This window comes from Aythya marila (assembly GCF_965140915.1).
Source record: "Aythya marila genome assembly, chromosome: 3".
Lineage (NCBI taxonomy): Eukaryota > Metazoa > Chordata > Aves > Anseriformes > Anatidae > Aythya > Aythya marila.
Genome location: NC_139044.1, coordinates 117,418,423 through 117,443,331, shown reverse-complemented (window position 1 = coordinate 117,443,331; position 24,909 = coordinate 117,418,423). Strand labels below are relative to the sequence as shown.

At 38.7% G+C, this 24,909-nt stretch overlaps 1 protein-coding gene across 5 annotated transcripts in view; it reads right to left on the bottom strand.

Annotated features, from left to right (window-relative positions):
• Positions 1–24,909, bottom strand: part of KIF13B (kinesin family member 13B) — a 120,296-nt gene that overhangs the window by 36,546 nt on the left and 58,841 nt on the right. For all 5 annotated transcript variants that reach the window (XM_082756469.1, XM_082756471.1, XM_082756470.1 and 2 more), the window contains exons 12-28: positions 22,899–23,009; positions 20,070–20,204; positions 17,988–18,118; positions 16,828–16,914; positions 15,414–15,604; positions 14,362–14,572; positions 13,103–13,265; positions 11,926–12,072; positions 11,297–11,446; positions 10,516–10,644; positions 8,773–8,943; positions 7,688–7,845; positions 6,194–6,326; positions 5,083–5,229; positions 2,510–2,539; positions 530–629; positions 81–207 (exon numbers count right to left, since the gene is read on the bottom strand). In XM_082756469.1, the coding sequence (XP_082612595.1) occupies positions 81–207; positions 530–629; positions 2,510–2,539; positions 5,083–5,229; positions 6,194–6,326; positions 7,688–7,845; positions 8,773–8,943; positions 10,516–10,644; positions 11,297–11,446; positions 11,926–12,072; positions 13,103–13,265; positions 14,362–14,572; positions 15,414–15,604; positions 16,828–16,914; positions 17,988–18,118; positions 20,070–20,204; positions 22,899–23,009 (2,321 nt within the window). The remainder of the gene's footprint in view (positions 1–80; positions 208–529; positions 630–2,509; positions 2,540–5,082; positions 5,230–6,193; positions 6,327–7,687; positions 7,846–8,772; positions 8,944–10,515; positions 10,645–11,296; positions 11,447–11,925; positions 12,073–13,102; positions 13,266–14,361; positions 14,573–15,413; positions 15,605–16,827; positions 16,915–17,987; positions 18,119–20,069; positions 20,205–22,898; positions 23,010–24,909) is intronic.

Here is a 24,909-nt window from a genome sequence, read left to right as displayed (position 1 = left end):
AAACGGCAACAATCCAAGCCAGGAACAAGCCGTGCATCATTTTTATATTCATTCTTGCATATGGCGATGCATGTTCATACCACTCTGCTGGAGCTCCAGGGATCCCACTGCCTGCAGAAGGCACCATCACCGCGTTCCTTTCTTCAGTGAGCGTTAGCCTCATCTCTAAAAGCTGTGCCTCCCGATCTGCATCGTCCTCTGTTTTATCTGGAGAAGCAGGATGTCAGTGAGGACAATAGAGAACATTTCTTACACAGTGCCTTTATCATGTGTCGATGATCTTATACCATCATAATAGAATAAAACCCACTCTGTTCCGAAATTTGGCACACAAAGAAGCACACAGCGTAAATAAAACAATACAATCTTACATAGGCTTCTCTAATTTGGTTACACTGAAAGCCAAGTAGCGGTGGGTTCAGAGATTCAACTCTCCATTGCCTTCTTTTCTATCTTACAATATATTAAAAGTGTCTGTGCATGTCTCTCAACCTATCACTGTTTTTACCTGTAATAGCATTTTGCTTACCAGGCTTCCCAACGAGTTTTTGCAACTGCTGATCGAGGTATTCCTGACGCTTTGTTAAGGCACACAGCCACTTCCGACGGAGCCTCTCCAAATCCCTATCCTGCACAGAGGAAAGAAGTCATATTAAATATTGACCCTGGAAAGCCAGCGTTTCCTATTTGTGGCTTACATGTTTCCTCAACCCTATTGCTCATCTTGTACCCGAAGAAGCAGATGAGACAGAGCAGACCTCCGATGAATCACTTTGCTCTTCTCTATGATTTCTCTTTATAAGGGACAACCCTAAGAGAAATGCAGAATAGCCGAGGTTGCAAGGGACCTCTGGAGGTTGTCTAATCCTGCTCTGTGCCCAAAGCAGGCTCGCTTACAGCAGCTTGCTTGGGCACGTGCCCAGCTGGGATTTGAGCATCTCTGCAAATGGAAGCTGCAAAAACTCTCTGGGCAACCTGGTCCAGTGTCTGACCACCATTATGGTAAAAAAAAAAAAAGTTTCTTATGTTGAAGTAGAGGCTCACTGCCTTTTGTACCTGCACTGGATACCACTGCGAGGAGGCTGGCTGTGTCTTCTTACACCCTCTCATTACATGGTGGAGTAAGGGAGGGCTGACACAATCCCCCTGAGCCAAATCTTCTCCTCAAGGCTAAACGGCCTCAGTTCTCTCAGCATTTCCTCATAGGTTCAGTCCCTTAACTTTCCATATCTTATTTGAAGTGCTGTTAGCTTGCCAGCTTAAGGTGTTTCTTTTTCTCTAACTGTTATTTTGTGCTAGCCAGTACTCAGCTGAGCATGCTTCACTTTACCCATCTTCTTTGCCCTAAACCTAATCTAAAACTGACTAACCATTAACTTGTGCAAAGCTGGAACCCCCTGTCCACATTCACAGCTCACCATTCATGCTCAGTGTTTAGCAGCCTTACATTAGGAATCTGCTCCTAACCCCATATCATGCCATTATCCCCAGTTAGGGCATTTGTGCCTGAGCCTTTTCACGTATTTTTAAGTGCCCATGTCCTTCAAAAAACACCTCTGCATCCGCAAGAACACTGAGTTCATTTGTCTGTGGTGCAGAAATGCTCTGAAATGATGCATGATACTCTGCACGCTGTATGTTGAGTGCCACAACGATGAGCTACCCGCTCTGGGATGCCTTCAGGGAAGCGTCTTTCATGGCACTAGCAGTTCAGTTTCATTCCACGTCAAACTACAACAAACACTTTGTCAAGGAAAACGGGTGGCTGCAAGACTATAAACTACGTTTGCATTGCTCACCTGCAGACCCCTACAATTATGCTGGAACCTGTCAGGAAGCATTAAACCTAAATCTCTTGTCGCTCACATTATACGAAGTTGAGATTTACAATGATGATGATGTGCTTTTGTTAAAGTTATTCACAAGAAGATGAAAAATATATCGCAGATACTGTACCTCATCAGTTCTCCCGTAAGGCTCACGTTACAGTGGCTTTACGTACATTAAACAAAAATCACTGGGCTGATTTCAGGTAGTTTTTTCCCTGCCATCTTAGGGCCTTAGGAACAGAATCCCCCTTGCTGGCCCAAGGGTTGATTACACTATATTCCAGGTCTCATAAATAGCACATTCGTAATATGAAACAGCATGGAGTATTTTGACTGCATCTTCAACACCACTGTGCCTAATCTTGTTCTTAATTCAGACAATCTCAGTCTAACCACAGCTTGTCAAAAAAGAAGACTGCTTCTCTCGAAACTGAAAAGGAAACACAATTGGATCTTGTTTTGGAAATGTGGTTAAAGGTGTCTTGTTCTTTACCTTCTACCTTTCTAATCCACCATACGGCTTCATAGCATAACGATCTATGCAATTCTCAAGTTTTTAGTCTCTTCAGAGGAAAGGCTCTTTACATGCAGCAAAGACACAGAGAAGATAAAATCCTGTTCCTCTTCTAACATGTCTTATACTGAGAATATCTGAATTTATAATAAGAAATTATTTTTACCTGGTAACTGTCCATTTCATCCTCTTCTTCCTAGGCCAAAAGATGCAAAATCATGCTATTAATTTTTTTTGACAGCAGAAAATGTTTAATGCAAAATGTGCTACTAATTTAAGTAATATTAACAGTCTCCTGTGAAAGTCTGAGCTTAGCAATGGTGAGGCCACAGAATTAAAACAGAACGACATCCCAAAGATTTGCTGCTATCTGCTGGTCTAAACACAAACTAAAACAATCCAACTGAAAAAGAATTACAGAATTTCACTGAAATAAAGTTATTCGTATTTATCATAATTGGAAGAAAGTGAAATATTGAAATCGCCCTTAGAAACAGACAGGTGCTAAAGTGAAACAACTTGAAACCTGGACAGAAAAGTAAAAATCTGCTGGTTTACCTGCAGAAGTTAAATATTTATGTTGGAAATCACTGGAAATCAAAGTCTAACACAAAGGATTCAAGGCAAGCTTGCTGTAGCATTTAGAGGAGAAAATGTAAACATTTAAGCCAATTGTTTGGGAGGTTGAATAACTGTCTGCCACACCAGCAGCCACAATGTGAGACCTTAGATGTTTTGATTTACATTATCCTCTGATGGGAGACACCACCTTTCGTTCTCGACATGCATCAGAACCATTCGCACTGAGAGTAAGCACAAGTGCAACTCCTGCACAGAGAATGGGAAAGCAGCAAGGACTCCAATCCTGAGCGATTACTCATCTATTTAAGTAATACCAAGCCACTGGAGCCTACTTTTGTATCTTCGTAATGAAAGCAAAAACTTAGCTAAGCTGAAATTAAAAAGCCATATAGAAAGAAGCATTTTCTTAGTTCAAGTCCTTTAGAAAATCTTTCACATTCCACAGATAGTGATTGACTGGAGATAAAGAAATGCTAATAAGGGGACTAAAAATCCAGATGTTCGAGTCAGAGGGCTATTGTAAGCAGCAGAACTAATAAAACATGTTTTTCAATAGCTCTTTCCCATGTGGGTTATCAGTATCAGAGAGAGCTCAGTAGTCTCTCCCTCAAGGGGAGCTTAAGTCTTTCTTCTTGAAAGAATTGATTATTATGTGCACTGCCAGCTCTGCCTGATACGGCTGAAACTGGCCAGCAGCTCAGAAGTCCGATGGGGAAGAAACAGGGTGAGACAGACAGGATGCTCACCTGGGACTTGTTCCCTTATAAAACTGGGTAAATGGCATGTGTATGTGTTGGGTGCATAACAGTCACAGCTTTCAAGTCAAATTTGCCAGAAATAATCGTTCTGACTCAGGAGAGAAGAATCTTAAAAGACTTGCTCAGCTCAGAAGTAGGAAAGAAAAAAAAATTCCTTCCTGTATAGGATATGGGTATCAGGAACTGCTGTGATGGGAGAACAGCTAGGAAACTTGCAGGCAGAGTCACAATCATAGGCATAATGGCGAAATAAAAGCAATAATCTGCCTAGGATATTCTAAAAAGCGAGATTTCTGCAAAAGTGGAAAAAATTCCCTTTAATGGCACGCAAGAGGCAAAGGATTGCTGAGGTTAGGAGACAACAAAAAAGCCAACTACTTCAGACCTCACAAAGGGAAAAACAATTCTGGTTAAGCAAAAAGGAGGAGCTGACACACACTGAATCATACTCTGTCAACAGGGTAAACATTATGGAAAGCTGGGAGATGTCCCAATCTACTTGGCTTTTAGCTGGCCTTACCTCAAGCAGGGCAGCTAATCAAGCAAATCCACAGCCTTGATTGTTCTGTTGCACTAGATTTTGGCTTGCTAGCTCTGAGTGACTGAATTTTATTTAATTTAGCTGCTAGGGAAGAAGCAGCACTGCACTAGAAACAGGTAGGAGCACCACAAGAAGACAAGTTTCTAAAACAGGGCAAGTGAGCCAGTGTGCCATCATCATAAGCCATCAGATAAGCACTAGGTCAAGCATGCTCCCTACAACCAGATCAGTATATTTGCACTTCACAATGAGATGCAGTGCTTCTGAGGTCATCAGAAAATGGCCAACTTCTAATATGGGCCCACACAACTCTGATGTTTGTAACACACACTATTTGAATATACGTTCCATTGATTCGCTGTAACTTGAATACTTACTTAAAATCACTGCTCTATGTAATATTTGAAGCAAAATCTACTGGACAAACTCCAAAAGAATTTTAGGAATTCGGACTTTTTTCTTTCCTTCTTTGAATAGTGTGTGAAAGCTGTGCTGCTTTTAAGGATAGGAAACTCTCCAGAAGAGTAGCATTACAAATATTACTTTTGTCATGGAAAATGATTTTTGATTAAGAGGAAGATCTTCCACAACACTTGTTGAAATATTTGGATTTAGAATATCCTGCATAATCCATAATACCACCATCAAAGTGATTTTGACAATTTTTCTTGTTGCTTTACATGCTTATGTAGTAGGTTCAGTAATGCCCTCCCCTCATCATCCCCCTACTTGACACAAAAAAAAACAAAAACTTGAAACCAGTGAAGTTGCTTCCAATTGCAGTGAACTTGGGACATCATTTAATGGATTCATGTGACTTGGAAATGTGGGTTGCTGCTAAGAAATATTCAGACTCACCTGATAATTTTCAGGCACTTTTTGTGACTTGGCATGTTTTATTTGAACACAACCAATTCCAACAGATAGAATCGATTCCTCCATCAGTGGTAAGGTCCCGGATTCCTGTACAGATCTCACTTCAACCTGAATTCTTCGAGATTGTCCCTGCCCAAAAGAACAATTTGAAATACTTGAGGGGAAAAAAAAGAAAAGGTATGAAATGCTGAAAACTTAATGACAGAGAGACCTCTACTGGCAGTCATTTGCAAGCAACATTTTATTATCATATGAAGAACAAAGTGGTGAGTACTGCAATCTCAATGACCCTTCTATTGCAAGGATTTATGTTTACAGGATTTAGGTATTCACGGGGGGAAAAAAATCATCATTCAGCCACTCAGTTTACTTTTTCTAGAGGATTTTCAAAACATACAATTAGAGGATCATATTTTTAGTACTTCTGAAGGCAGAAAGTAGGATCTCTTCCCCACCTATAGAAGAGGAAAGAAAAATCTAATTTGGTGAGCTACTGGAGTTGTTTAAGAGAATTTTTCCTCACTCTGGTTTCCTTGACTGAAAATTCTTACCCAGCTGCTGATGCTATCAATGCAGCAAAGGAACTGTTCCTTAGGAAAATACATAGGAACAAAACCAAAGGAGTTGAGGAGTTCAGAGGTGCAGCCTGTATCTAACCTTTACTAATTCCGAGTGTTATCTTGGCAATAACTTGTCACTGAAAATGTTAAGTGCTCAGTTAAGCATTAACAATTTAATGCCTGTAGAATTCAAAGGAAAAGGAGTAGTTGGCTGCAAAGATCAAAGAAGGGGGATTTCTGGACCTCTTAAAAAAAAAAAAAAAAGTTCAGTTTCTACCAGACACCACCACAGAACAGGTAACAGAACATAGTAAAAAGATTACAGGTAGCCCTTTGATCATCTTTACTTGAGAATTTGTGCAGACTGGGAGTTTCACTAAACACAGAAAGACTCCACTCACACGAGACCATATTTTGTGTCTAAGCTTGACAGTTCCTTGGACACCATCCCTCTGCCATAAAAAAGACCCAGAGGCTTCTTAAGCTTCCTGCAGACTCTTCCTACAGCTGAAATCCTGCACATGCCACTGTACCTGTCTGAGCTGAAAGATGCCTCCTGTGCATACATCCTTGGCAGGCGTCACCTCAACCGGGCAGTACTCCCCATTCTCATTCAGCTCTAGAATTTGAACCCAGAGTTCGACTTTTCGGGTTACTTCACTCCACCTGCAAAACACATCAAATGCTGTTTCTTTTGTCTTTTCCTTTTTGAAACCAAAAGAAAAGGAGAGAAGGAAAGAAAAGGAGAGAAGGAAAAAAAAGGAGAGAAGGAAATCCCTGGCCCAGACTGCAGATTGAAGAAGTGAAAGAACACTTCTGTAGATGCCATTTGTGACCACCCAGGGTTATTAGTTGTGCAGTGCTTATAAATTTTACTGACAACCCTTGTAGTCAAACATCAGAAATAAGCCTTTTCTTAGTTGTAATACAAAAACCAATTCCCCTAGATTCTAATATTTAAGCTCTCGTCTCAACTACTGCAACAGAAGGCTGGTGTTTTCAGTAAAATCAAATCCATACAGAAGACAGTGGAATGAAAAAATGACATCGTTTCACAAGCTTTTGAGATTGAAAGCACTTTCCTGAATGTCATCATACTACTGGCTTCCCTCAAGTTTTTCCAAGAGCTTAAATTCTTACGGGCACTTCTTAGTAGCTCAAAATTAAGAAGGAAAGAGTTACTACTCAGCTACCAAACGTAACTCACTATTTTATAACACCCCTTTTACAGCTTCTGTTTGCCATACCTTCCTGATTTTTCATTTAAATTTCTCCATATATGGCTTAATACTCAATATGTTCAACATAATCTCAGGCTGGAAATAAAAAGAGAAATAACTGCCAATAAATTAAGGGGCAGAGCTGTCTTCTGAAATAGGAGAGGCAAAACGACTTACATTTAGGAAAATGCTACTAAGCTTACTTTGGGCATAACAAATGGATGCCAGCAAAAAAAAACCAAACAACCTCCTTCAGCCTGAATTAGTCTACTGTTGTATATTTACTCCAGTTGAAATAATTAGTACTACAGCTCTTCCAATGGAAGCATTACAGTGATAATGCTTCATGGCCAAGAATGAACAGGAGTCTGACCTTGAATACATCATCGTACAGTCAGAATAATCATCTTGATGGTTTAGACTTGATACCTCTATCTGGCTCAGGCCAGCATAGCAATATGACATAAAATATTCAGCTTGCTATTTTCTGATCCTTTATAAAACCACTACTAACGTGCATGGGTTTGCCTAAAAAAAAAGGGACTTTCAAGTGTTTGGAGTTTTACCACTTATAATTTGAAACACGGATGAGCATTTTCATCTTTCACTTTTTTAAAAACCTGTTGACACATCTGATGGTATTTTCCCCGTAGTCTATTTATAATAGTCTAACAGACATAGTCTCACACACCTGCTCAGTTTTCTTCAGTTCAAAATTTGACTACTTATCACAAACTGCTTCAAAATTAGGCCCTTCAGACAGCGATCTTCAGAATTTTAAACCAATGACCTACTTTCTGTATTTACCTGTCACGAAGGCTTCGTGTTTTGGCTTGAATTATTCCCAGATCCCACAGGGTTGGATTTTTGCGGTCACCACTCTGCTTGTGCCCATATACTTCAATTGCCAAAGCACCATCATAGAGATGTTCCATGAAGTCTTCAGAAATATTTACAGAAAACTCCTGCAAGTGACAAGTTGGTTAATGACTGTGACCACATAACACTGACTTAGGCTTAGAGACTTACTGCCTTGACTTTAATATAAGGATGTAGTGCCCCAGACACAAGATAGAAGAAGGGAAGAACTGTCATCTCCATTTGCAAAATCAGGATGCAAGGCAAAAAAAAACAGGCTGAAAATCAAAGTCTGTAACAAGCTGAAAAATGACCACATGCTGTTCCAAGTCCTAATCAAATCTTAAAAATAAAAAAATAAAATATAATCAAATATTTTAATATTTAGGACCAAATTCAAAACTCTTCAGAAGGCATTATATTTACTTTACAAATAAGTGGAATAAACTGCTCAGTGTAATAACAGATGAGAGAAAGAACAAGATGAGAACTCAGACGATTGTCTGGGATTCATCTAACCTGACTTTAGACATCTCTACTGAAGATGTCTCCACTTATTTAGTTGTTCTAAAGTCAAAAGAAAGAAATAACCAGTCCTAAGATACCTGACCTAACTTCAACATCTACATCATAATGTAGATGTTGAAGTTAGGTCAGGGATTTCTCTTTGCTGGTGTCAGTGTAGAGTAAGTAATCAGCTCAGATACAGACATCAAATATACCCAGATGGGTATCCCACTTCCAATCACTCTCAGCTGTATTTGTACTCTGAGTAAACTAACATAAGTCTCTTTGCCAAACAGATTGCTTTCCTTCATTAATCCCCTTCATCATCTTCAGTGATTTTTGTACAAGTGAACTGTAGAGCACAAGGTCTCTAAAGAGGTTTCAAGTTCTTACTAAAATGGCATAATGGTATCAGCCCCACGAAGTATAATAAGGAGAGCAAATAAGCAACTTAGAGTGTTATGCAAGCATGAATCTGCTTTGCCTGCTACAGTTTCATTAATAAAACAGAAAAAAAAAATACTTACGTTGCAGTGATCGAAGACAACCATGCACCGCGGCTCCTTGCTGATGGGAGATAAGGAAGGATCCACCTCGGGTGCAACGTTAACTGGCTCCAGCTGATCCCAGAACGTGTATTTGCAGAACACAAAGTTGGAGAGGTGCTGGGGCAAGCCTGTTGCCTGAAGTATTTTGATCTAGAGGAGATAAGAAGCAAAGGAAACTAACTTATTAATCAGTATTAAATAGTATTCATAGATTTAAAAAGCTCCTTTATTATAAAAACGTTTTTCTGTTTTCCTGCAAAGGATAACTAAGAAAAAACTGGGGGGAGGGAAAAGTTTTACAAGTGGTGCATTTCTGCATTGATATACACTGGAGAAAATATTTTGAGTGCATCAGTTGAACATCACCACTAGATGTCACCAAGCACAAATTTCAAGGGAATAAAAACTACCAAAATGAATTTTACAAACACACTAAACCATTTTGTTTACTTTTAATGGAGAGATGCACTGAATATTATAATTTAATAATACGAGAAAAACCACATTCTTCTACCAAGTGGACTCATTTATTCTGCAAATTCCTTGTTTGAAGATACTACTTGTCCTTATGTGATGATAAAAATAACAGAAAAATAGCTCCAACAACACAAAAGTCACCCCTGTCCCCCACCTTCTTCTTGTTCTTTTTTTGTTTGTTTTGTTTAATATGTAGGCCAAATAGAAAAAGAATGTTTTGAATACACTTTCTGTTCTAAACACAACTATCGTATTAACAACATTTAATGTAATACATTTCTATTCTCCATTTGTCATCCTAAGACCAGCTGAGTTAGGCTCCTCTGGTAAGGCACCACTCATGACCTCAGGAGAATGTTTCACCTTGTGTAGCTTGTAAGCACGTGGGGCTCTACTGGACAGGATAACAAGTGGAAAAAAAAAAGCACTGTTGCCCTCAAATTGTTTGTACTGTCCAGAAGCCAGCAAAGTTTATGTTTGACTCCCTCTAGTGCTTTTTGCCTCCCTTTTTTATTTTTGTTTGGAGCTTGGCCTATTTACATTTTACTACCACTCAGAATTTGTAGTAGATCCTTCTTGCTAACTTACTGTTTATTATTAATAAACACATCTGTATATATTTCACAAAATATAAGAGAGAGAGACATTCACAGAACAAAGGGAGTTTATCAGATTCCATGACTGCTTTTGATTTAGATATTGCAGCTTCAGTCCTGGTACAGAAGTCTTCCAGGTTTTCTAAGAATACACAAAAACTGTCTGGGGTAAGATTGCATGCATATAAATATAGTTTAATGAATACTTTGCAGATTTAAAAATAAATCATGGAGACTGAAGAGAACAAAGACCATCTAGTTCTCTTGCATAATTTCAGCCACTTAAGAAGCAAAATATTATGAGAAAAGACCACACAGAAGTGCTTCAGGACAAATGCTGGACCCCAAGACATAACAGAAAGCCATGAAAACAAATACAGCCAAAGTACTAAGCTCTGTACATACCACTAAGGCACAGCTTTTTATTATTATTGTTATTTAATTTTAAAATCATGAAATACCAGTACAGTTTTATGTAGTCTACCAACAACTCTGCCTGTGTAGCTGAATACTAGAAATGAACACTGCACACCAGGTTACAAAGAGGTATCTGATGTCCAGAAGCCAATACACCAGGGACTTCTTTATTTTAAGATGGGATGAAAAGGGAGAAGGTTACTCACGAGGCTGGGATATATCTGGAACTTACCCTGCAGACAAGTTTTCTCTCCTGAGTGTCATTCTCATTGGAATTCTCTGGACTATCCTCACCTCCAACCAACCTGTCATCTATCTCTCCACTCACCCGAACAACTTCAACATGGAGACGTCCGGATACCTGATGAAAAAGGAGTACAGATTATTTGTTTGCCAGAGAACAGCGACATATTCAACCCCTTTCAGTTAACTACAACTACTGCTGTCTGTCAGCAGACATTTTCTTCCTTTCTATTGTCTTGTGCTATGCCTTTGTTGCACTAAGAAATGCAACCAGACTAAGAATGATTGGAGCAAAGACTGAAGCGTCTTTGTTGTAAAAGCATTTAAAAAAAAAAATAATTAAAAAAAATCAGCCACTGCTCCCAAGAGTGACTTTGGGAACAGCATGCTGCAATCCCTCTCACCGTCCCATCAGTCTCTAGAGAGTCTGCAAAGTGCATGGGAGGCAGAGAGTGCACAGAGTATGTATGTTCTAGCTACCTTTGAAGTTTTTCGTATGGTATTTAAGAGTCTATAAGATGACAATCAGTGAAAGACAGTAGAGCTGTATCTCATGCTGGTTCTACCAAGTATTTTGGGTTGCTTTCTCCTTTCACAGGCACTACACTGTGATTTGGAGCCTAAACAACTCTAATAAGGTATTGTGGGTTTTGCATAATCCCAAATTGTGAGCACACGAAACTGGAAAGTATCTATAATTTACTGGTATTAAGATCCACAGGCTGTAATTAAACAGTTGAGTAAGGATAGATTATAGAAGAATAACAAACCTCTCCCTTCTGATTGATGATTGGAACAGCGTATTGTAGCTTCACATCGTAGAACAGGCACTCAAGAAAAACGTTGGCTACTCCGATAAGGCTGTGGTTCTCCTGCTCATCATAGAATGGATCAGCTCGTCTGAAGTAAGCTCTCATCACCTTCAACCAAAATCAGAATAATGTAAGAAAAACAAAGTTTTCACAACTGTTTTAAAAGTTTCACAAAATTAGCCCAACAAAAGAAAAAGGGGCAGAAGCAAGAGGCCAGATTAGGTCACAAGAAGAATGGAAACTTGATTTTTACTTTGCATGGAGCAAAAGGCCTGTCCTCAGCAAGTTCTCTTTAACAGCGTCAGATCCAGAGAAGTCAGCCTGAACCCCAACTCCTTTGTGTTTACTTACTGCATTGAGCTCTGTGTGCAAACAAGCATCAAAGTGATGAGATAAGGGTTGATGGAATACTGAATATTGCTTCAGGAAAAACAAAGGCTCAGGAAAACTGTTACCTCTTTGTCTTTTCCCTCCCTCTCTCCACCACCACTCCTCCTGAACCAGAATACTTTCTCGCATCGACTTAAACAAAAAAATTAATAGGAATGTATTTCCATTGGCATGGAACTGGAGTAATTTTTACTTACTGGGTTGTCTTCCTCACAGTCTTTCCACTCCTGGTAAAGATCCCTCATATCTACTAGGCGATTCTCCAGCTTCTCCAGTGACCAAATCTGTTTGCCTTTCCCTTTCCTCCTCACCTGAATGGCAGGCTCACTGAGAATTGCACCTCTCTGAGAAACAATTAAAGAGACATTAATGCAGAACCAGTGTCACAACAATGTAAAATAGTTTTAAAGCAACCGAAAACTGGGAGCATCTCTGCAAATAGTTGGGATTTCTTATTTTTTCTTTATTCCAGCTTAATCAACAAAGCAAGCGTGACAGATTGTTTGGCTGTCACAGTACATTCACGTTCAGTTTAACTGCAGCATCTCATCCCACGGGCAGTAGTTTCCGTGGATCCTCACCTCACATAGACATTATAAATAGGAACATTTAAGCATTTCACCAATATTCTCAATTTACAGCAGCTTAGAGTTCTAGCTAAGGTTACTACTTTCTGCAACTTTTCAACTTCTGCAAATATTTAATACTCTTTACCACCTTGTTTCTAGATATGCCAGATGACTGCAAGAAAAACAAGTAAACGAGAGACATTTCTAAAGCAACTGATAAGAATTCTAGTCCTGGGATAAAATACATCTACTGAACTAATGACAGCTTTACTAGCACTAAGATTTTGAGCTGACCTCCAGAACAGAAAGGATAAGACAACTTAGGTAGCCCGCTTGCAACAAGGAAGTCTGGGTTCAGTTCCCTCCTTTCAAAATTTCTAAGATGTCTGGAAGAAATCATCCAAATCCTCTCTGCTCCAGCTTCTCCCTGTACAATGGGGACGACAGCATTTTCTCACCTCACTAGCATGATGGAAAGGCAAATGCCTATAAAGCGATGGCAAACAGGTGAGGTAGGTGTTACCTAATCTACATGGATTTTATCACTCTGCAGCAGAAGCAAATGAGAACTTCAACATCAGTGGAATGGATTTTCACTGTAACATTTATCAGTAAATTAGCATATTATAACACTTTCACAGTAACTAAATAAGATAAAAACTTAGCTAGCTCTAACTCAGCCATGTTTAATGCTCATGAATACAATGGCAAACTGTCTGAACCATCACAGTCAGAACAAGACAAGTATGAACCCTGAGGGGCAAACGCAGTGAGCAAAGATTTAGTTCCATTACAGCTACATTACCTTACTGTTAGCATTAAGGCTGGAAGCTGGGATCTGGAGGGTGACTTTATACTCTGTTCTCTTGTCCAATTCCTCTCCAATAAAATTGGCTTCTCTCACATACAAATTGGCTTTAACAATCTGCTCTCGCAGCTTTCTCAGGCTGTGGGTCAACATTTCTTCTCTAAAAGAAGGCGATTTGTTGGGGGGAGGAGGGGAGACAGGAAAAATCATGGCATTTAGATAGTGAAATTGAATGCGAAGCACAAGATCACTTGACAGCGAAGGAGTCGACATTCAGCTATTTAACACACAAATCCAACAAATTAAATTGCATTTCCTCTGGGGAAAAAAAGATTATCTGCATGAATTTAGCAGTATGAACATTAGCATATTGCCAGCTTTAGAGACTTCTCCATGCCTCTGCTGAACAGTCAGCACTTGTGTGGCTAATTCCAGAGTTTTCCCACCACAGATGTGGATGTTCTGTCTTACAGAGAAAGACTTATTTAAAGACCATGACCCACTTGCTCACTGGCCTCCCAGGCAAGTGTATCAGAGAGACAACTGTGCAGTGCAGGAATCTCCAACCACAAAGTGTTCCAAACAGACAGCTAACACCTTGTTAGACTGCCTCAAGTATTTTCTATTTCAGAAGATGCTTCTTAAGCTATTTAAACTGGCTTTCTGTTTTCTCATTACAACATCTTTGCCATGCTTCTTGTTTTTGGGAGAGTTTAATCTTCCTCCTGCAGCTGCTCTTTTTAACAGTAATACTGACAAGAACCATTTAGAGGCAGAAGAAATTACCCTCAGTGCAATTGTCTAGGAAGAGGGAGAGGAGTGTGGCCCCTCTGTGGTTGTTACACAGTTCTTGCAGTGTTTTGGATCAAATTCCTTTACCATTCTTTTACTCCCTTTTCTTTCTGCACTCTTCTGGCTGCCAGAACCTGCCCAGGTCAGACATATGGATACAAGTCAGAAGGAAAAACAACCTTCCAGCAGCTGTCATGAATCCACAGAAGAGACTCATATTTAATGCTGGTGAGGACAGAGTTTCTCCTTAACAACAAAACAGACACTCCTCCTTTCTCATCTTCCCAAGAATTAATGGTTTTATTGTGTTTAGATTAATATTTTCACTCGGTCCTCCCCAGCATCCTGCAGGAGTCTTCTCGGAAAGCTGGAAGAGGTTTGCAATGTGATTTAAGTCTTGCAAAATTGACTGGCACCAAAGAACTTTAAATGAACACTCCTGATAGCCAGATTTGATTACCCACCTCTCTTCTGCCCATTGTCTTAGACGCTGCTGAGCGCTGGGAGAATGAAAGGAGAACCTGTCCATGCTGCGGAAATGCTGCTTCTCCGGTGACAACCGCCTTCGTAATTGCTCCAGCTCATGCTCATACATCAGCCTCTGTCGTTCAAGCGCAGATCTCTTCTCCTCCTCGTGTTGCTGCTCCAGACTTTGCAAGATTGACTGCATTGGATCTAGGCAGATATTGAAAAATGAAGAAGCGAGTACTTCTGGGGGGCAAACACTCAGTAAGCATAAAATTAAATGGAAAAAGTCATGTCATGAATATGTGGCAGAGAGTGGGGACTTAGAAATATGAGCTCTTTCACAGGTTCTGCTGCAAATATTCCGTATGACCTTGGACAAGGTACAAATTACTCTATTTTGGTACTTTGCTTCCCCAGTCTAGATCTACAGTGGTCCATTTTAGAGGCTGCAACGGCCCACTGAGATGCATGGGGAAGAACGTCCTAGACAGTAAACATAGCACTACATCACATAAAAGGAAGAAGAGAGTATATTTTTGTTGTAAGGCATATTTAAAAAATGTTGTTGAACATGAAGCAAAATAAACATTGCCAGAAAACATTGGATGAATGATTTAAGAGAATTTTGAAAAGGGAAAGTCCAGACCGAAAAAAACTTCCTCCTGCGTCCCAAAATAAAGCCATTCTGGAGCAGCTGTGTAAGACCACAAAAAATAAAGAATGTGGTTTCAGAGACAGAAATCACAACATTTAATGCCTGAGTGAGACATAACACAAGAAAAACAAACAGTGAAGTGAAAACACCCTGATTTGAGGCTGCAGTTTCACCAGCATTCCAGTTTTGGCTTTTTCCTCAACAAGAACTGCCAAACAAAACATTCTGCAGTGGTGTTTTTCCCCTCCAGTGCAAAAATGGCTACGATGAGTCATTCACAAGAAGAATTCTTGTAGGAAGAAGGTACAAGGGGAAGAGTGTGTGGTAAAGAGTCCCTGAAGATGTGACCTCATATTCTGTACATACTTCCAATAATTTCTTGTTGCTTCTTACCATTACTACCAAGTGCTTTCATAGTGACTTCCATCTGGGCATACTCATAGCTGAAGTTAATCTCGCTAGACACTTCACTGGAATTGTCTCCATCCACATCCAGCTGCTCAGCACTGTTACTGTACTTCATAGAGTTGTCTCGTTCCTCATCCTCGTGATCCGGCTTCTTTTTCTTCTTTGGCAAATTCAGCCTTCAGAAGTAGGGGAAAATGTTTAGATTATTAACTGATCAACTCTGAAACAACCGGTTGCTTAAATCATAATTTTAATTAAGTAGGTTACCCAAATAAGTACATCTTTCCCTTTTGAAATCTGTTTATCCTGTAAGTGAAATTTTCCTCAGAGTAAAAATAGGACTTCAAGGCAAACTAATTTATACTACAGTCTAATAATGCAGAGCACCTGAAAATACTAATCATATAGCTTATACAACCATGATTTTTTCAGTCTTCCCATAGCTAAAGAATTTAGAGGCAATGAAATATAAAAATAAATGTTTTTAAATATATATTTATGTTATATATTTTATATAGATAACTTATATACCAAATATACTATACTTATATACTATATATATACTTAAACTTATCTACTATGTATACTTCTGTAAACTGTATTTTATGTTTTCTGTATTTTGTATATAAACAAAACCCCAAATTATAAATAAGATAGAGGCAATAATGAAATCATATCTCAATTTTTATGAGGAGGGTTTTTTTTGAGCATAAAAGAAAACAATTATGTTTTAAATGATCATTTAAAGCCACTGATCTTTAATGTTATTTCAGATCAGGCTCTCACACATGCAGTCCTTCACAGAAAACATCTGCCAGTGATCCTGTCTGACACAGGAAGGTCTCATCTGGAGACTGGAACTCCAAGGAAGGGAGAATGTGGTGACCTTGAAAGACTGAGATCACTGTACAACATCGGTCAGATATCTAACACCTTAGCTGCTAAATCTGAAAGGCAACCTATCCAAGTTAAAGCCTGGGTGTGATATTTTCGTCATGCAAAAGAGGGTACTTAGTATTAGCGTGATGCCAAATTGCACAACACTCTTAGTTACTGAACAAAATTAAAGTTACCACCTCAAGAATTAAACCTCCGTGAGATAACAGCCCTGATAACCAATAGCAAGGTCCCCATCAGCAAGATTACTTTCCCTTGAAAACATAACAAGTTACGTCAACCTATTGCTCTGAAATTAAAATTATGCACAGTTGCTATGACATCCAGCATTCGAGAACATCAGTCATCAGCACTGCCTTTATAATCCCAAAGAAAAAAGAAATCACCTCCTCCTGCAGCTTGCATGCTCCATTGTTACTTTTCCTTATACCTTAATGTTCATAATAGTAATTATAATAAAAAAGCTGGTTCAGACTTGCAATTTATTTAACATCTTTTGTACCTGAAAAAGTGGTTGTTTCCCCACAGTATTCTGTCTCCATGATGTAGCTGGATAGGACCCATAACAGCAGAACCATTTACAAATGTCCTGTGAAAAGATGACAAGCTAAAGCAAAGCCAGCAATAGAAAGCTTTTTAAATTATTATTTATTTTATTTCAGTACTGTTTGCTTTATTGTAGCTTGTTAAGGTAGGAAAATGGGGTTACGGATTACAAACAGGCAAAATATCCCCAGAAAATTCACTCAGCTACTCTGTGCTGTTTCATAAACTCCTTAAACTCAGCTTCTTTTGATTGCTTAAGCTCTATGGGATTCACTACTTTTGGATGGATATTATGACAGCTACATCTGGGGAGTACAATTAGGGCTTAAAAATGAGGGGCCTGAAAGAGATGTCACTGGAAATACGTAGTTTTCACTCGACTTTGAAATACAGACACACAAAAAAAATATTTGAATAAGGCATTGGAGAACTTTTGGTATATATAAAGCTTAAAGACAATAAACTAATTTGAGGAATAAAGAAACTACTTTATTTCAGAGTTAGATTAAGCCTGAAAATGGGATCACTCAAAATAGGATAACACATTTGAAGGGAATCTCAGGATGTCATCTAGTCCATGCTCCTGCTCGCAGCAGGACCAACTCTGAACCAAGATGAAAGTGAAATTCTTGAATTCTGTGAACCTAACAATAAATTACTGGAGATGCTGACGATGCATGTCATTTTGTGATCAGTTTGAACATACCATCTGCTTTTCAAGTACTGCTACTTAATCAAATAAAGCAACAAATGCTTCAGCTGCTTTTTGCATATCAACAGATTTCCTAGAAAATGAATTCAGATTTTGATAAGAGTTAAATCTACACAGCTGCAAATCAGTGCACATCGACTTGCTGAAAGCATATGCAATTTACTCATCCTCTCTTTGAAAACAGACTATAAATGCCATTACTGAAAGAAATCTCTTTAGAATGAAATATGTGAGTTAACAGAAAGGTAGATAACTCAAACAAAGCCTAGAAGGAATATACAAGAGATAGAATTTTCTTACTTTTACTATCTGATAAAACATCCCTTTTTAGTTGTCCACTACTCATAAAATACCAGATAAAACTACAGCTATTACACAGCTAGAACTGTATTTTGTTTTTTTACCTAGTATTTTTTTGAGGTGTTAACATAACCTGTCCTTCTGGGGTGATGTCTATAATGCAGTGTTCAGGAAGAATTCCCATTCCACAGAGCTGGATATCTTGAGAGTTGTCTGATCCTATTAGTGTGTGCTCCTGTGAAAATTAATTCAGGTGTTAGCAATGGGTTGAAAAGGTTCACTAGTTCGAACTAATCCATTCTCCTTCTGGATAGATCTTCTCATCTAATTCCAAAATTTGAAAGCTGTTCAATACTTTCTGCAAAGGGAAAAAAAGAGAATGAAATATTGCAAACAAATCCCCGCTATTTCTTACAGCAATAAGTAAGGAGCACACAGGAAATTTTACAGGCAACAGTTAGATCCAAAAATGAAGAAGTTCCTAGCATTAAATTGCAGAATTCAGTGCCTCAGGATGCTGCAGAAGCCAACAGAATAAAGGCGTTTAAAGAGGAATTAAGACAGGTTCGTGGTGGTTAGATCCACAGTTACTGCACAGGTTCCATCTAGATTATCCTCTGTAAATCCCTGAAGTACTCAAGGCACAAGAAGTTTGGCAGAGGAAGAATCACTCTATTTGTTCATCTATTTGTTTTTGAGGCCCCTCTAAGCATTTGTTGAGGAACAGATACAACAGTTTAGATAAGTGGGATGAAGTTCCTATTCAGTGCTTTTATAAGAATGAGTACATTTGGAGTACAGTATTAATGAGAATGCAGGCAAGATATTTACTCTAAGGTGTGAAAGCTTAATTTCAGGATTTTAGGCAAAACAGGTGCAAGTCATTTTATCTAAAGAATTTCAAAACTCAGGGGGTTTCTATGCCATAATTCCCAACAAAATGAACTCACGTTATCCAAAACAAAAGAAACAATAAAGAAAAAATAAAAATAAACTGAAACACACAAGCCCCATCCCATACAAAGGGTTATTTTTTCTAAAAAGGGAAAGTATCACAGCAACACCTGAGACTTTTCTGTTGGTACTGATGGACACTAAGGCCTCTTCTGAACAGGCTTTGACTTCACTGTGTTCTTGTCATTTCATCATAAAATCACAACAGACACCACAAAAAGTCGGTTCTGCTTCAATAATTGTCAGTGTTGAAGCTGGTTTAGCAGCTTGAGTGACACTCTGGACACCTACGAGCAAAGCGCCTTCAGTTCTCCCAAAACCTCAGCTCTTTTGTCTTTTTTTAAGCAGAGAAAACAATGAAAGCTTCTCTCGTGCTTTTATTGAGATATCACGGAGCAATGATAAGCTGACTGATATAAAAGAAGATCACATATCTCCTTTTATAGGAAGACAGATTGAAACAAACCCATCTTGCGGCCCCATTGCTAATTCTGTGGCTGCTTTGAGAGTTCCTACGCACCACTTCAAAGAGAATGATTTAACGCGGAGCTCAGACTGCCAAAGTTTTTGTGCTGCTACATTTTTAGAGCTTGTATTTTAAAGTGTGACTTAAAAAGATCTGCATCTCATTCTTCCCCTGACTCCAGATCACATCTGCAGAGTCTGAACAAGAACAAGCTGCCTGGTTGTTTCGGTGCAAAGTCCAACAGCCGTGTTACACAGTTTATGTTTAACATCAGTAATGGGGACCGCACGTCAGCAGAAGTGCTAAGGCAGAACAGAACTTGATTTTCACTCCTGGTGAGCTGCATAAAAAAGAATAGAAATGTATTTTATAAACTGAAGTCTGTACTCTGATTACACATGTGGAAGCAAGCTGATTACTGATATGTACTGATACTACCCATTTTTATATAAATCACTTTTGTGGGTAAAACCTTGTGAAATCTGGAAAACAGAAGACAATTTATGACAGAAAACACCTCTAAATTTCTTTATATACATAAATATATATATAAAAAAATAAAAAACACAGACCTTCCTCTGCAACAATTAAATTTGACATAAAAACTTTGTATTCATATTACTTTTGATCAAGCAGTGAATAGGAGAGAATGATTCAGATATGCATTTTTTATAACATTCCCGAAGTACACCTATGCCAATGGCAGTAGAGTTCCACTTCTATTAAATAAATAAATAAATATATACATATCAATATTTATTTTTACCTTTAAATAGTACACCAGAAGTTCATTGAGAGCTGGATCTGCGTTCAAATTGACCAGGAAGCACTTGTTATCCCCAACTTTTATTCCAGAAGACTGCAGCGATATGCCAAGGCTTTCCAACTGTTTCTGACGCTCCTGCAAGAGAGTGGCCATCAAAAAATTAGGCTGACTGATGACTGAGGTAGGAAATGCACTCCTACCTGCCCAAAAGCACAAGACAAAATGAGGGGCAGCTATTCCTGAAAAAGGTAGCTCTTTCAGATGCAATGATTAGATACAAAAGCCTTAATTTTATCAAGGTTTACATTAGGGTATCTGTAATTTCTCTGGTCCTTCCACCTCTGGACTCAGAGTGCTACGTGCCATGGGCTCACACAGTTGCATCTTTTTAGTGAAAAATGACCACAGCTGAGCACAGCACACTGCACTACTGTGGGAGCTTCTCCGTGACCTCACTGGAACAGCAAGTGCTTCCAGTGACATCTCTACAGCCCTTTATCTTCTCTTTTGAGCTACAAAGCAACAAGTCAACTCCCCGTCAAGCCAAATTCCACATCTATCTTTTACTCCCTAAAAATCAAAATGACAAAAAACTGACAACCTGCTGTTTAAGCAACGCAAGTAAGACTTCCTGCTAAACAAGAGCAGTGGCGTTTGGGATGGTGTTTTGTTCTTTTCAATGGACTGCACAGAAGTCAACAACAAAGCATTACTGTGCAAAAATGTCCATCTTTCACAGGGAAGTGGTAGGCTGATGACTAGTGCAGTGAAAGAGGAACATTAGACATTACTGTCTTGAAAAAAAAAAAAAAACAAAAGGATTCTTCTATAAAAAAATGTTTGAGAAACTGAAAGTGAAATTAGATTCCCTATCCACAACAAAATCAAAAAGATATTAACACAGGAGGCCTCTCAGTTAATTAGTAAGGGGAAGCAGAAGCAGGGGAGAGTAAAATAAGTAAAAAAATGAAAGCTGCAACAGCTTCACCTGTGGCACTGAGACTTTACAAAAATATTTAAAAGAGATTATATAAGGATAATGCAGGGAAGTTTATGAAAGCTCTGATTTTTACCTTCAAGTGTCCTCTGTATTTAAAACTTATTATGTCATAGTATCAAGTACAATTCATTTAGCATCAGTTTTATCACATCTAACCAAGATTAAAATTGCAAATAGCGAGCAGAACTGCCTCTTGATTTTCTCTTTTCTGTCTCCCCACACCCTACGAAACCGACATAATGTCCTGTAAGGAAAATTCATGTGTGTCTGCGAGAGAGGGCAAAACAAAGAACAGAGGGAAACGGCAGGGTGATGTCAAAGATTTCTCTTCTAATCATCAGTGCCAGGCTCTGATGTTCACATCACTCCTTGTTATCTGCACTCAGAGATAAAGAAGTTGTTGCCCAAAGGAGGACTTGGCCCATGATCTAAAACTCACAGGAGTCGCTTAAAGAAAATGAGCCAGTTCGATAACTTTTGATCAAGACCTAGTGTTAATTAACTTAAGAATTCAAAATACATTAGAAGTATGTCAAATATTCACTGCAAATGTGAAAAAGTGCCTGTTTACAGAGTTTGTCTGCAGGACTTTGAGCCCTTATTGACTCTCCATCTCTACAAAGTGCCTCTTCTGTGGTGCTTATTCTTTACGAGGAATCATCCTTTTCTCAAAGATTTTCTCCATCCTACCCACCTGCCCTGCTAAAATTTGACAGACAGACGTTGGTGGAGGCTGGCCAGGGACAAAATCACTTGACAGGCCACAATGTACACTAGTCCTCATCCTTCCTCTGAAAAAAATCACTTTTCTACAGCTGCAAGGCTCATGAAACTGCCACCTTCATATGAGGTTAAGAATTTAGAGGCAAAGACGAGAGCAAAACCAAGTAGCTGTATGCAAGCATCAAGGCAAATTTATTCTGTAGCGTTGATCCCGTTACTCTGCTTCATCAATCTCCTTGCAGACTCGGGGTTTCTATGCCTAGACGCTACTGTGTAAGGTGGGAGCAGAATTTATTATCATTATTATTCTTAAATTTCACCCTTATACACAAGCACGAAAATCCATGGTACATCTCTGCACTGAAAGCCAGGAAACCCTCTTATTTGAAGGAGCATTTCTTACAATGGATATATAAAACTGAAGTCAACAGCTTATTCTGATCAAGTCATCTACAAAAGGGCTTTGTATCAGAGGTTTCATTTTCTTACAAGCTATTCATCACCTTTCAATAGTTCTCCCCCTCCAAAGCTCCCTGCTGCAAATATATACATCAGCATTTGTGTGGTAAGAATTGGAAGTGTCATGCAATAATCATGGTGACCTGCACGATTTTTCAGTGTAGCCATCATTTCAATTATGTTCTGAGGTCCTAAATAGCGGTGTAAGAGGTATTAAAAACACACAGGAGATCTGAACAGTTCTGTTTTTTAATATTCTGAATGCTCTTTGCCTTCAGTATTAAGGCACTCCATACATAAACTTGCATTTAACACTCTCAACGCTCCATCTTTCATCACAAACAGCAATTTTACTGTCCAAAGAATATTAAATCCCTATAATCCTCTCATCCATGGATTTTTTTTAAACAATCTCTCAACTGGCACAGAATGACAATTTATTGTTGTCACTGGAATAGTAATCTGAGAGGCATCCAGCTATCACAGGAATTAAGTGAAGCTTTTCTAAATGGCAGTAAGCTTGACCTACTTACCCATAAATGTGGGGAGAGATTCAGACAATCGCTATGAACTGACAAACAAAGGAAACAAACCCATTGTTTATAAACATCAAAAGGAAAAAAAAAAAAAAAAAAAAAGCAGCCAACCTGTGCTATTTCCTCAGTTTTTCTTAATTTTTCTTCCCAGGTCACCGTCATTTCCTGAATCAACTTTTCTGATTCCTCCAACCGTTCTTTTAATTCTGGTGATTTCATAGCCTGCAGAAAGTAAAGCAAAGGAAACAAGAAAGCTTATTGTGCTTTGTTCTTTCACATCACTCTCACACAGATGGGGAAAAAGGAAACATATCATTACTCATTTTACAAGGCAGACTTGATCAGTAAGTAAAGGGTTGTTTTAAATACATATTGCACATAAATGCAGAATCCATCAAAAACTTAGTTTAATTAGTTTCGAGTACAGATGCTAAAGTGAAGTTTATATACTTTAATGCAAACCAATTACACGATACTGGCAGATTTGCAAAAAGATATTCAAACACAAGCTAATCTCATTTCTATACCAGTGTGAGTTTCCAAAAAGACTCATATCTGAAACAATCTGTATTTTGCATACTGCTGATCTGGATAACCACCATTGTCTCAGTTTTCTTTTCCTCTAAATAATAGCTAACATCTCTGTCATTTGCCCAGCCCTGCCAACAAAATGTTTTGAATACTGGTTTTGATATGTCCTGATTTGGAAATTTCTACTGGAAAAAAAAAGAAAAATCAAGACCTCTATATATATATTTCACAAAACTGGTATCAAAAAAAGTCTTATGATGTACTTCCAGACACAGGAATTCAATTTTCTTGCTAATCCATCACAATTCTAATTTTCTTTTCTGAAATAGCAAGAGGCCCAAGGACTAGCTTGAGAATAAGGAAATACCCCACCCTACATCGGGCAATCCAAAAACTGTAAAGCCATAAAAGTGTTTATACTACACATGTTCACTTCCTCCAGTCTCAGTAGTGGCATATTCCTTCTGTACTACCTTGAACAGAACGTCGTTATTTGATTATGGCTAACAATACGGAAGTGTTTTTGGCTAGCAGGTATTTATGCAATCCCAACCAACCTGTGCGAGTATCGTTCTCAATCAGAGAGCTCCCTTACCACAAAAATCAAAACTCTTCCCAGGAATCCACATCAAACAGAGTGGCCTCACTGCAGGGCAATATCTTCAAAAGGAGCAGCTGTCAGGAGTGGCAAATCCTGTTTTAAGACAGGAGTTTCCTCTGCCTCAAGACATAGCAATCTAGGAACTGCCAGCTGATGTGTCCTGTGTCGTTCTTTTTCTGGTTGAATACCTCAAATACCTAAATACAGGGTAAAAGGGGACCCAGGAAGGAAAGCGAGGGAAACACAGTCTCCAAAAACAAATTATGCTCAATGAAATATCATCAGTGCAAGGTCACTGGACACGACGGAGCAGGACAGGAAGATGAAGACCAGTTATTCTCAAGTTCTAAGTCTTATGTATATATTTATATGGACCTGGGGCAAAATAACTCAACATTTTCACATGCTTCAACTGTAAAATGAGGTAGGTAATTCCCCTCGTTCCCTCCATTGCTTATCTGTAAGGAAACCATAAAAAAAGACAAATCTGCAAGACCTGATTCCAACCAGACCAGCAGGTGTACTGCTCTGCTGGAGTCAGGTTAAATTCCCAGCTAAGGAAGGACGTGCTGGTGGTCTTGGCACAGACAAATTAAAACATGTGATATTAATTCCGACAAGAAAAGATCAAAATACATGGATTAAAAAAGAAAAGGGGAAAAGAGGATAAGCCTTATTCTTCTGGAAAAAAAAAAAAAGTCAAGTGTCAAGTTCGGTTTTGCCACGGCGATTTAGGAGAAAAAGAGGATACTGACACCAAAAGGAAAAAAAAACTCAACTTGGTAATCTCTATATTTAGAAATAAGCATTGAAAATGTAACTTGACTATCATAATGGGTCAGTGCTTTTGTTTATTTAAAAAATAAACCATTATGTTTCTGTATGAACAATTAGATGGGCTACAAATGTAGTAAACCCAAAGGAGACCAAGACAATGAATGTGTTTTTTGACCTTTCCTGTAGAGCCTCTTAACAGCAAACTAAACCTTT